General features: G+C 43.9%; 1 protein-coding gene and 1 pseudogene across 2 annotated transcripts in view; both read right to left on the reverse strand.

Moving 5' to 3' along the window:
* Positions 1–13,678, reverse strand: part of nfe2l2a (nfe2 like bZIP transcription factor 2a) — a 111,015-nt gene that overhangs the window by 35,011 nt on the left and 62,326 nt on the right. The window contains 4 exon segments of the mRNA XM_084315227.1: positions 8,294–8,542; positions 9,246–9,347; positions 10,659–10,863; positions 10,865–10,968. Of these exon segments, the coding sequence (XP_084171353.1) occupies positions 8,294–8,542; positions 9,246–9,347; positions 10,659–10,863; positions 10,865–10,968 (660 nt within the window).
* Positions 2,546–3,706, reverse strand: LOC311229232 (E3 ubiquitin-protein ligase TRIM35-like; annotated as a pseudogene). The gene has a single exon. The product of its transcript is annotated as an E3 ubiquitin-protein ligase TRIM35-like (transcript).

Consider the following 13,678-nt stretch of genomic DNA (forward strand, 5'->3'; position numbering starts at 1 on the left):
CCCCATCTAAAAAACTGAATAATTTCAGGTAACTAATAATTTCACTGGATATATATATAACAAATATTGTTATTGTTTTTTTTTGTTTTTAAACCGATACCGATATTTTCCGATATCACATTTTACTGCCGATATCGGCCGATAATATCGGTCGGCCGATAATATCGGACATCCCTACAAATAAGTAAATATGGCATTATATATAAGTGAGTAAGAAAATGAACAAATATTGATTGTTAAGAATGAGACTGAATAATGACATCACACAATAGTCTAATGATTAGACTGTTGTGTGATGTCATTATTACTTAGTATTAGACTAATCCTAATGAGATATTCCTCTAAATATGACTTCAAAAACAGCCACAATTTCAGGAAAAAAAATAGTATAAAAAAAATTCAGGGGGCCCCCATAGCTCTCAGGTGATAATTCGAACCCTGGTTAGAACGCTCCCAGTCTTAGGGGCTGTGATATTTTGTTACCACACTTTATGCACATAGAAGTGCGGTGGCAGGTTCGCTAAGCTAATGTTGTTAGCCGAATGCTCTGATGGCCGCCATTTTAAGTTTAAAGTGACGTCAGCAATCTACGGTACGACTCGAGGGACAAAAGGGAATGTGTGTGTGACGTGTGTGAAATTTGTACAGTAGGTCCCAGTGAGAATTGCAATCAGTGTGTACTGTGTATTTACACTATCCTAATGTTCCTTTGTTGGTTAAAAAAAATTAAGCTATTTAAATCAGAATATGTTCCATTCCATGTCTGACTATTTCTGAATCTATTGACCATTTCAAGGAATGTTTGGTTACTATTGGGCTTCTAGCCTTCTACTGAACTTATTGTGAATCAGCTGATAGGGTTTTGGCTAGACTATACTTAATAAATAGAATTGCATTATTTACAATATAAAAATATAAAATGCCTTTTTTTCATTAGCGAAAACTAGACAAAAATCATCAGTTTTCTGCGACTAAATCTAGACAAAAACAAAAAAGACAAAATCGAGACTAACACTGACTAAGACTAAAATGCTCAGACATTTAGTTGACTAAAACTGACTAAACGAAAATGCAGATGACTAAATATGATGAAAACGAAAAAGGAGCACTTGACACATGACTAAGACTAAAACTAAAATGAAAATAGCTGCCAAAATTAACACTGCTCTACAGGCACGTGCAAACGCAAACAAACACACACACACTAGGGCTGAGCCCAAACGTTCGAACGTTCGGACCTTCGTTCCTTACGTTGGCATTAGAATTCTAAATCAAGATTTGAATTTTTTATTTTTAATACATTTATTTATATATATATATCTTTTTTATGTGTTTTATTCATTCTGTTTAAACCAATGGGGGTTTTCTTCACAGTTGCAGATAAAGATTAGGCACTACACTAAAATTATAGTATTAAAACTGATGAGTTATATTCATAAAAGAAAGTTGATTTAATAAAAGAAAAAGACAAATTTAATCAGATTAATCACTTTATTCAAATTGAGGATTTAGTTTGAGGATATTTATAAAATAAAAATTAAATGTACTAATTTGCAAAACGCTGAACTGGAATCAAGAACGCTCAGAGAAATGTAGTTTGTGCCGGTCGACCGATTCCACTCCGGCGTCGCTCCCTCCTCCATGCAGCGAACAGAATGCGTTGGGGAGTGTGTGCGCGTGACCCCTCGACCTCGCAGACGATGTCCTAACACCGCTTTGATCTCTCTCTCTCTCTCTCTCTCTCTCTCTCTCTCTCTCTCTCTCTCTCTCTCTCTCTCTCTCTCTCTCTCATACACATACACACACATGTAGTCGAGCAACATTTTTTCTTCTTTTATTCTATATATTTATTTCTTCTTCTAATTACTAGCATGTGGTTATCTATCTATCTTTATGCCAGCACTGTAAGAAAAAAAGCTGCAAGAAAACGGTAAATGTCTGGCATCAATGGTTTCCAAATACTTACTGTCAAATTACAGTCAAATCAAATACATTTACAGATTACATACAGATTATATTTTGATAAAACGTAATTTACTGTATTTTTATGGCATTTACACTTAAAGTAGAAAAACAAAAGTAACCTGTAAAATAATACAGTGAATTTCCAGTGAAAAAAACATTTCTTTTTTACAGTGGCCCCGTGTGTGCAACAGGGTTTTATACAAACACACACAAACACACTGTCATGACTATATCACAGAGAGAGACACCTCTGATTGGCAGATGTTTATATCAGGGTGTTTGGCATCACCAGCCTCTCCTATACTGTGTTCATGAGTGTAGATGTGAGTCATGTCTTCAGGGTCGTTGGTATGTCATAAATGTATAGATGGAGCAGTACTGTCTATCTGTATGTCATGTATGTCATATATGTTACGATGAATTGAAAATGGGGGACCCTGATGTAAACAAGACGAAAGTCTTTCTCTGGTCTGCATCCCCTTAACAATTGTATGTATTGAGCTGTACTGTACTGTACCCATTCTGCAATCTGTTAATAAAGTTTTCAATCAATCAATCAATCAATCAATCAATCAATCAATCAGTCGTAGAAGGACAGCTTCCCCCCGTCATAGTCCAGCTGTACTCTGATCCTCTGGAGGCTCCTCTTCACTGTGAGGATCTGACCCAGAACATTATAGTACTCACCACTCCTATAACGTAGAGCCCAGATACCATGTTGTGGTGATGTCTGTAGCCCCTCTCTCTTGTTGTCTCTTGTAGACTCTTTAGCTACACCTATAGACCAGTAAGGATGGTCTCCCACCTCCACCTCCCAGCTGTGTTCTCCTGAGCTGAAGCTCTCAGAACCCAGAACAATGTTATACCTGTTCCTCTTGAGTCTTGACCCTCTCCTTCATCTTCTCCCAGACTCTGAAGGCCAGGTTGCCCAGGTGTTTGGCCTCGTCTATCAGCGCTCCTGAGACCAGCTGTGGACGAGGCAGGTTGCACTGAGCTCTGTTCAGTGTGGTATTGTAGTTCTGCAGGAAGGAGACGTCTTCAGCTCTCAGCTCCCGCTCTACGACTCCGATCGTGTCTGAAAGCGTTGACATCTCTCTCTTCAGCCCCTCAATCTTCTCCTTCATCGGCTGACCCTTCTGCTCCTCTTCCTCCTTCAGTGCAGCTACCCTGGCCTCCTCTTCCTCGTGGAGAAACTGGTGAAGCTTCTTAAACTCCTCCTTAATCTGCTTCTCTGTGTGTAGGGTCTGGACCTTCAAGTGTTCTGCTGTGCGGTCGCATGTGTGTTTGATTTCATTAAAGACCTTTAGTTTGTCACGCAAGGTCTTCAGTGGAGCCTGGAGCTTCTTCTTGTAATCCTCCGAAGCTTCATCTATGGGGCAGAAGTTGTGGCTCTTGTGTTTTCTGCAGGACTGACACACCACACAGATGAGCTGGAGGTCATCCAGACAGAAGAGCTTGAGTTTCTCACGTGCAGACTGCAGAGCACCTCTGGACCTGCTGGAGCTCCCTGGCTTCTCTCCCTCAAGGCCTCACACAGGTTCTTCAAAGTAAAGTTACGAGGAGGATCTGAACTTGAAGAGACTTTCCTACAACATGGACAGTCCTTGTCTTCTTTGTCTCTCCAGTATTGCTGCAGACAGGCTTTACAGAAGCTGTGGCCACACGACAAGACGACAGGATCGTTATAGATGTCACAGCACACGGGACAAGACAGATCCTCTTCACAATGAGACGAAGCCATTTTGTCTCTCAGTAACACTCGTTCCTCTGAAATGCTCCCTGAAGTTTACTTTCACTTTGAATGACAATTGTTATAAACTTACTTAGATTCAGTCAGCAGCTGGTTGAAGTCACTGTTTGATCACTATTCCTTGCTGTGTTTGTCTAAAGCTAGTCCTACTCCTTCAGTACGAGCTGTGGGTTTTATCTGGAGTCTTTTACAGCAGGCATGTGAATCTCAGTGGCGGTCGAAGAGGAGTGTAGCAACTGTGATGTTTAGTTCCTGTAATTCGAGTCAGACAAGAGGTGGAGCTTTGACAGAACAGGAAACTGTAGAGGAAACTGTTAGGAAAGATTAAAGGGGAACTATTTTACTATTTCTTTCACTATTTGGGCACTTTTACACAATTCCTGTGAGTTTATGGAACACCTCTGTAATTTTAAATTTTTTTTTATTCATTGTTTTGTATTTCTAATCAAGTCCTCAAAAACAGCATTTTTCTACCTCAAGATCTTAAGCCGTTTTGAGCCTGGGCTCCAACCACGGTGGGAACTGTGTGGAGTGTGTGTGAGACTCATGCAGCTGAGTCTCTCTGACATCACAGATCAGCACATGTTCAGATGACTCAGTTCAGTGAGGGTGAATATTGTGAGAGGAGAATTGGAAGAATGCGCCAATATGCGAATTAGAGACATAGATCATATTAATATAAGTCCACATAGCTAGGAAACAATGCTAAACACTAAAAAAGGCCATTTATAAGATAGTTCCCCTTTAAAGGTGCAGTAAGTGGTATTTTTTTGTTTGTTAAAATAATAGCTCTACCTGTTAAAATCAGTGGTCTATATAATATAATGTAATATAGTATAATATAATATAGTATAATATAGTATAATATAATATAATATAATATAATATAGTATAATATAATATAGTATAATATAATATAATATAGTATAATATAGTATAATATAATATAATATAATATAATATAATATAATATAATATAATATAGTATAGTATAATATAATAATAATAACAATAATAATAACAATAATATAAAAACTTTATTTATATAGCACCTTTCACACATGGAATGCAGCCCAAAGTGCCCCACAGCAAATAGCACAAAATGAACATGGGCATAAAATGTGCATACAGCTGACAGAATAAAAGTGCAGACATAAGAATAGGTATAAAAAGACAATAAAAGTAGTGCTATGTAGAAAATGCAGACATAAGAATAGGCATAAAATAAGTACAATAAGTACAGTGTTGCTCGAAAGCATGTGAACCGATTTTATCGATTCATTCGAATGAATGATTTAGGACGATTTTGAATTTTTTTTATCGATTTTCAAAACAAAACAAAAAAACTTTTTTTTAATAGTCACCTTTTATTTGACAAAAAGTAATGTTTGGTGAACTTAGATTTGCACTTTATTAATCCCAATAGGGAAATTCATTCTTGTTTGATGATCAAGAGGCACCTTTTATTTGTTTTAAGTGAAGTTTGGTGAAAAAGCAAGTTATTGCACTATTAATCCCAATAGGGACATTCATTTTTGTTTGATCAAGAGTAACCTTTTATATATATTATTATACATTTTTTAAGTGAAGATTGGTGAAAGTTAGGTTTGAAATTCATCTTGGTTTGATAATTTTTTTGTGTCAAATAAAAACAAAGGTTATTTGAATGATTTCCTTGGTGTTTCTAGTTTTCAAGAAAAAAAAACCGATAAAAAAAACGGAGATTTAATTTTTATGCCATATCGCCCAGCCCTACTTCCAACTCCGCTTGACCAGACTGATCTAAACACGTGTTGAATAAGTCGTCTGAGACCACAGATGTTGTGAATCAAGTGGCTCCTTGGGGAGGGGGGGGGGGGCCTATTTATTTACTGTCAATACATAATAATTCATACCTACCTACTAGGGGTATCGGTACCGAACCGTTTCAGTGTGTACCATACCGTACCGAACGGCTGTGTACCGAACGAATACAACGGTATGTTAACCATTAACGACGCCCACCGGGGGCTGTTTTTTTCACATTCTAATATAATAATATATATATATTTTTTTTTACAAGTTGATTATTCATTTCAATATAGAATATTCGTTGACAGCCCTACAAGTACAATTAGTTACTGCACACTACATCACCCCTGAGTGGAACATGGAAAGCCAAACTTTCCCCCACTGTACCGAAAACCTGTACCGAACCGTGACTTCCAAACCGAGGTACGTACCGTGGTTTTTGTGTACCGTTACACCCCTACTACCTACTGCTTAAAATGCAGACCTACAAAGTACAAATCTCGCAGGTCCAACCATTTTTATTCGTATATATTTGTTTCTCTGGCCAAATTTACGTTAACGTTATTAATCCCGCGGCCACACTTTATTTAAAAACAGCCAATCAAATCCCCATCAATGGAAAATGATTGGTCCTTGTGCAAGACTAGAAAGCGGGATCTTTGATTAAACACCTGCTATCAGAAGAATAGACAGTCAGAGTGACGAGCTACAGAAGATGGCCCCAAACGATAGTACGAGTGATGAAGAGGACGAAACGGAACATTTCATTGCCCCGGAATAAAAAATAAATTACTTTAACTTTTTAGTACATTTAAAAGTAGAAACTTTTGTGTGTTTTTAGCCAGATACTCTGACTTTTACTTGAGTACCATTTTGAGACGGTACAGGGATTGATATCAGCCAATTAAGGGGAAGGGATAATTAGGTGGCCTTGATGTCAGAGACCTGATTGGGAATTTGGCCAGGAACGTTGGGGAACCCCCTACTCTTTGTGATAGGCGTCCTGGGTTCTTTAACGACCGAATTCAGTCAGGACCTTGGTTTAGCGTCTCATCCGAAGGACGGCACTCGCAGCTGTACAGTGTCCCTATCACTGTAACAGGGGCATTGTTACTGACAAGTCCAGAGGACAGAGTGCCCCCTGCTGGACAACAACACCACTTTCCGACAGAAGCTTCGACCGGGGCTCGAACCGGTGATCTTCCAAAATTAACACTGCTGATGAGGGAGACAACAGTACAGTGATCTTGTCCTGCAGTGTCTGACCGCTGCCAGCGACGCATTCTCTGGTGTTTGTTCTTCCGCCACACGAGCCACTGAGGTCGTAGATACCGCACGTGTAGGTGTGTGTGTGTGTATAGATGTGTGTGTGTGTAGGTGTTAGGTGTGTGTGTATATGTTGTGTGTAGGTGTGTGGGTGTGTAGGTGTGTGTGTGTATATATGTTGTGTGTGTAGCTGTATGTGTGTGTTAGGTGTATAGGTGTGTGTAGGTGTATAGGTGTGTGGGAGTGTAGGTGTGTGTGTAGGTGTGTGGGTGTGTAGGTGTGTGTGTATATATGTTGTGTGTGTAGCTGTATGTGTGTGTAGGTGTATAGGTGTGTGTAGGTGTATAGGTGTGTGGGTATGTGTTGTGTACGTGTAAGTGTATAGGTTTGTGTGTGTGTAGGTGTGTGTATATGTTGTGTGTGTAGGTGTATATGTGTGTGTATATGTTGTGTGTGTAGGTGTATAGGTGTGTGTAGGTGTTAGGTGTGTGTGTATAGGTGTGTGTATATGTTGTGTGTGTGTAGGTGTATAGGTTTGTGGGTGTGTAGGTATATGTGTGTTTGTTTAAGAACGCCGCTGTTGGTGAGGATGTTTTTTAATTTACCATCAAAGCAAGACTGCAGGTATTACCCACTCAATACAATCTGTCCACTTGGTATCCTCAAACTCACAGTCCATTCTGTTTAAACCATCAGGATTCACAACACCTAGAATCCATTGCACACATAACAAACGGATGTAATGCATACAAACACCTGTACATCGCTCGTCATGACCGTATTGTGGACATTGTGTCTGATGCGGTACGGAACATATCACCATCTAGTGCAGCAATGTACAAACATGCCAGAGTAAAACAGAGTGGTTTGCTCTTACCAACGATGTCTTTGCTAACATACCAAATACACCGGATGTTGTTTTTGTTGACACCAGCCACGGGGAGGTGCTGGTCATAGAAGTAGGCTGTGCCTTTGATCTGTACATGGACCAGGCCTTCCGGGACAAGTGTATCAAATACCAACCACTGCTCAGTGTGATGGCCGACCTTGAATACGGGTGTAGATATACTGTAGTGTACTTGTATTCGGAAGTCTTGGCCATGTATACAAATGCACCATGACCGGTCTGAGAATTGCTGCAATGTCTAAAAGAAAAGCCAAACAAATTGCCAAATATTGCTCTGTCTCTCTCTGCTATTATTGGCAGCTTAGCCGCGTGGAGAAGGAGGTGCTATGTGTCCCTTAAGTGTTCAGTGCTGCTTGGCCCCGATACATTTGATTCCCTGTTTATGTAATATAATTTGTGGAACCAAATAAAGTATTCAAATGTATATGTTGTGTGTAGGTGTATAGGTGTGTATAGGGGTGTGTGTGTAGGTGTTAGGAGTGTGTGTATAGGTTTGTGTGTGTGTGTGTGTGTGTGTGTGTGTGTGTGTGTGTGTGTGTGTGTGTGTGTGTGTGTGTGTGTGTGTGTGTGTGTGTGTGTGTGTGTGTGTGTGTGTGTGTGTGTGTATTTTATACCTGCAGCTCTGGGAGGGACAACAGTTCCATCCAGGCCTGCTCCAAATCTGGGGAGGTCCTCTGTGGCTGCAGGGGGGCAGGGAGGAGGGGTGCCTGGGGCATCAGGGGGGCAGGGAGGAGGGGCATCAGGGGGGCAGGGAGTAGGGGCGCCTGGGGCAGGGCCGGCTGCTCGGGGGGCATCACGGCGCGGCGGCTGCTGTCGGGGGTCGGCGCGGCGACGCGGGTCTCCAGGCGAGCGGGGGGGGCAGGCTTTAGAACACAGGAGTTACACGTTAGAGCGACGGGAGACGTGACGTGTCACAGGAGGAGTGTAACAGAAATAAATAGAGATAAAAGCATGTTTACTTTGTGTGTGGTGGATACATAAACATAAACACAACGGTCTCTCTTGGTTCAGCACCAGTTATGTACGATTTTTTTTCTTGATATGACTTATAAGATATTGATCCCCTTGGGGGAAATTCAGGTGTTATAGCGGCAGGGGGAGGGGAGGTACAGGTATGGGCAGGGTGATAGTAAATAGTAAAAACCCACTTCTACCTATTAGCTTTTCTCGATGTTCACTGACTCATGTCCTGTTTTCCTGTGTGTTTGCTTGTAACATAAAACATAAAACCATAAAACCATAAAACTGAGATGTGATTGTTGTCTAGATGTATCTATGATGTATCTATGTGTATCTACTGTACCCTCTGTACAGCACTTTGGTTGACATGTGTCATGTTTAAATGTGCTCTATAAATAAATCTGATTGATTGATTGAAAGTAGAAAGACATAAATATAGGCAATAAAATGAGATCTTAATATAAAAATGTGAAAAAATAAATAGTAAACAAAGGTGCAGATGAGGCGGGTCTGTATGCCCTACTATCTGTTATTATTATTATATTATACGGTATATATGTTATTACTACAATACCACAGATCGCTCAGTCAAGTCAGTGTTCTCACCTCCGTCGCCTCCTCTACCAGGGGAAAGGTTTCTGCCAGGAGCTGCATACATTCATCAAACGACATGGCGTCGCCCTCCTCTCCCGCGAAGCCGCCCACATCCTACAGGAAACATCCAGGGACATACATTAAAAAACTGACGCCGCGTTCATCTCACAAAACCTCAGAACATCAGATCAGATATGAATATGAATCTCATGCGAGTGTGGAGTTCGAGACAAAAGGCTCTCCGCCGCCGAGTCGCTCCTAAAGAAAGAGCCAACTGCACCCCCGATGCAAAACTACAGAGCCACCTGTGTTTCCCTAATTACACAGGATGAGCCGGTTACCTAGTTACGATGCAGCTGCACCCAACCGGGGGAGGGGGAGGAGGTTGGAGGGGGTGTGGCCTGCGGGCCGACTATGACAAACGACTAATGGCAGGCCTCGTACCTGTGTAACCAACGAGAGGTTGGGTACCGAACTCGGTACTTTTAATGGTACCGACCGAATTACATTGGTACTACTACCGAGTACCGATTCATGCTAGAGCTAGATCAATTGGTAAAAAATGTCGGTACCTTTACATATTTAGTAATAAGAGTGCAATATCACTAGACAAGAGGGAGCCTTTTCCACAAATATATATATATATTACTGTCCCATCTCTTGGGTCTTTGGATGGCGAGATAATGTGATATTTAAACATTTAAAAAAACATAATACATGATCATGCGATTTATTTTGTGTGGTGTGTGTTACAATAAATAACAATAGGTTCTAAATAAATAACAATGTTGAAATTGAGAAATTTGGATACTATTTTTTTTACAACTGAAATAAAAATGTTTGTTATTACAGAAAGAGTTAAGTACCGAAAAAGGTACCACTGGGTACCTCTATCTCTCTCTCCCCTCTCGCTCCCTCCCTCTCTCTCTCTCTCTCTCTCCCTCCCCCTACCCCCCTCTCTCTCCTCCCTCTGTCTCCCTCCCTCCCTCTCTCTCTCCCTCCCTCCATCTATCTCTCTCTCCCCTCTCCCTCCCTCTCTCTCCCTCGCTCTCCTCCCTCCCTCTCTCTCCCTCCCCCCTCTCTCCATCCCCCCTCCCTCTCTCTCTATCTCTCTCTCCCCTCTCGCTCCCTCCCTCTCTTTCTCCCCCCCCTCTCTCCTCCCTCTGTTTCCCTCCCTCTCTCTCTCCCCTCTCCCTCCCTCTCTCTCTCCATCCCCCCTCCCTCTCTCTCTATCTCTCTCTCTTCCCTCTCTCTCTCTCCCTCCCCCTCTCCCCCCCTCTCTCTCCTCCCTCTGTTTCCCTCCCTCTCTCTCTCCCTCTCCCTCCCTCTCTCTCTCCCCTCTCTCTCTCCCTCTCCCTCCCTCTCTCCCTCTCTCTCTCCCTCCCTGTTCAAATGTGAACGGTACCGACCCTATACGCCTCGTACCTGTGTAGCCCCGAGAGGGGGGCTGCCGCTGCTGCTGCCACTGCTGCTGCTGTCCGGCTGCGGGGGGGTGGTCCCGTCGGCGCCGGGCGGGGGGGCAGGGCGCGGTATGTACTCCCCCGTCTCCTCGTCCAGCTGAAGCTGAGCCAACAGCGCCTCCTCCTGCTCCCGCTGCAGCCGCGCCCTCTTCTCCTCCTCCTGCCCGCTGGCGCCGCGCCGCGCGCTCCTTCTGCCGGTGGCTGAGGTCGAACACCTCGCGCCGCGCGCCCAGGTCTATGTCCTGTCTCCAGAGGATGTCGATGAGATCCATGTCCTGGGAGAGGGAGGGAGGGGGGGGGGGGGGAGAGGGGGGAGAGAGAGGGAGGGAGGGAGGAGGGGAGGGGAAGAGAGGGAGGGGGAGGGAGGAGAGAGAGGGGGAGGGAGGGAGAGGGAGGGAGAGAGAGGGAGGAGGAGAGAGGGGGGAGGGAGGGGGAGAGGGAGAGAGGGAGGGGGAGGGAGGGGGAGGGGTGGAGGAGAGAGAGGAGAGAGAGGGGAGAGAGAGAGAGAGGGGAGAGAGAGAGGAAGGAGAGAGGGAGGGAGGGAGAGAGAGGGAGGGAGGAGAGAGAGGGGGAGGGGAGAGAGAGAGAGGAGGGAGAGAGAGGGGGGGGAGAGGGGGAGGGAGAGAGAGAGGGAGGGGAGCGGAGAGAGAGAGAGAGGAGGAGAGAGTGAGGGAGGGAGAGGGGTGGGTGAGACAGGCGGCCATGTTGCGACGCGGTGAGAACAGGATCTGGGGCGGGGGGGGGCCCTGCTGAGAGACGTGGCTCCCGACACCCGACACCCCCCGTCCCTCGGTGTCCCTTCATGGACACAATGCTGGCATTAATGTGGAGAGAGAGGAGGAAGAAGAGGCTGCATGAATAATAGATGCTCTCCTCTGTTTCTGTGTGTTGCCATCACACCCCGGAACAAGACATGTGTCCTCCTCACTTGTGACTCCCTCCCGCCGCGTGGGTGGGGGGGGTAACGGGAACTGATAATTTTCCAGCCACATACTACGGGTTCATCGCGTGACAGTGACACACTGAGTGATGTATTGATTCAATCAACACACTTTTAACTAGAAATATGTGCTCCGTAGAGCGTGGGTCTCTCTCCGCCAGGCGGCAGCCACATTATTTCCTCTCTCTCTCTCTCTCTCTCTCTCTCTCTCTCTCTCTCTCTCTCTCTCTCTCTCTCTCTCTCTCTCTCTCTCTCTCTCTCTCTCTCTGAGCAAACAAACACGCCTACGATATTTAACAAATGCAGACACCATCTATTACCGTTAACTATCGGCATCCACACTCGCACGCCGTACACAGATCATCCACTGTCTGCGGGAAATACGAAAAAAGCCCAACTGTCACTATTACATTATACACTGTGACATTAATTTACACTTTTATACACTTACACACAATTACACATTACACACCATTACACTACTAAATTTAAGGATGGGGGTGTGGTTAACTAGTACCAGTCTGTACTGAGTTCTTCGGCACTTCCTATAAGTCTATGACAAAATGGTTCATGAGATATGAAAGGGGTGGGGCTTAATTCAATGGACAATGATGGAAATTAATTGATAAATGTTTTGAACGCATAGGTTTATAAATGACAATAGGTTCACTATGGCATCTCCATGTTGTAAACAGGTGCCAGAGAGCTTGATTCCCAAAGGCTATGAGCAGCCAACCTGCTGTGTAGTTTGACCCTCTAGCGTTAAAAATGTGTAACTTTATACTGACTATCCTATTTCGATGAAATCGTATTTCAAGGATGTAAATTAATTCAAATAAAATACTTGTCATTGACCGATGTGAAAGATATTCCAGGAATCATACCATGGATTTGTAGTTGGCGAGATTAGCTCCAGATTGACACACACGCACACACACACACACGCACGCACGCACACACACGGACGCACGCACGCACGCACGCACGCACGCACACACACACACACACACACACACACACACACACACACACACACACACACACACACACACACACACACACACACACACACACACACACACGCACACGCACACGCAACTAAACGCATAATCCCCCCCAGGTTACTGTGGAGATAGAAAGCTGCTATCCGAGGACACTGATCAAATCCTGACGCGAGTGCCTGTGATGCTGCTTGATGATTCCCTTCACTGCCCTGAAACTGTCAAATAGATTCTCTGGTTTGTGATATCATCTCCTATCCAACTTGTGTATTTTATGTTTCTGCAGAATTTATATTATCAGTTAATATGTCAAAGGAAAGAACATTTCTCTGGTGATTTCTTTAAGTATATTTTCTACTGGTGGGAATTGCCAAAGAATAATATTGTGATTTTTTAATGTTTTGGAATGCACAACTGTTGATTTTGTGGTTTATCGTTTCATTGTCTGTACAATCTCCATCAGCCTGGGGGGGGGTTATGTGATCGGTTGTGTGCGTGCAGCATGAGTCTGTGTCTACCGGCTGGCCGGTCGTTCATACTAACACAATTGGCAAGTGTTAGAGGGTGGGAAAGCCGGTGGGTGGGGATTTGACGTTGTGGACAGCGACTCCTACAGGTCGGTTTGGTGACGCCGGTGCGACGGAAGCAGGAAGTGACGGGGGCAGCGTGAGCCTCCCACGCGTTACTCCTCGCCACTGAGAGTTCGAGCTGCTGCGGTGAAAATATGCGACAGGCTGCCTCCTTGTGTACCGGAGGGGACACGTGATGCAAGGCTTCTGTTCTCACTACAGCCGACCAGTGGGAGGCATAGTCTAGCAACGTTCAAGACAGGGGAGGGAATAATTGGATATATGAAATTGGGATGGGAGAAAAATAGAAAATGGGGAGAAAAAGTGTATATAAAAAAAAAAGACTACACTCAAGTTGGGTTGTGCCATGTCCTCGCGTCAATATACGCTGGTTTCCAGGCGGCTGGGTGGCGCAGAGGACTAAGCGCTCATCACCAATTTTTCTATTTTCTTTTACTAGACATCACTCAGGTGT

The sequence above is a fragment of the Notolepis coatsorum genome, assembly GCF_963971535.1.
Source record: "Notolepis coatsorum genome assembly, chromosome: 5".
Taxonomy (NCBI): Eukaryota; Metazoa; Chordata; class Actinopteri; order Aulopiformes; family Paralepididae; genus Notolepis; species Notolepis coatsorum.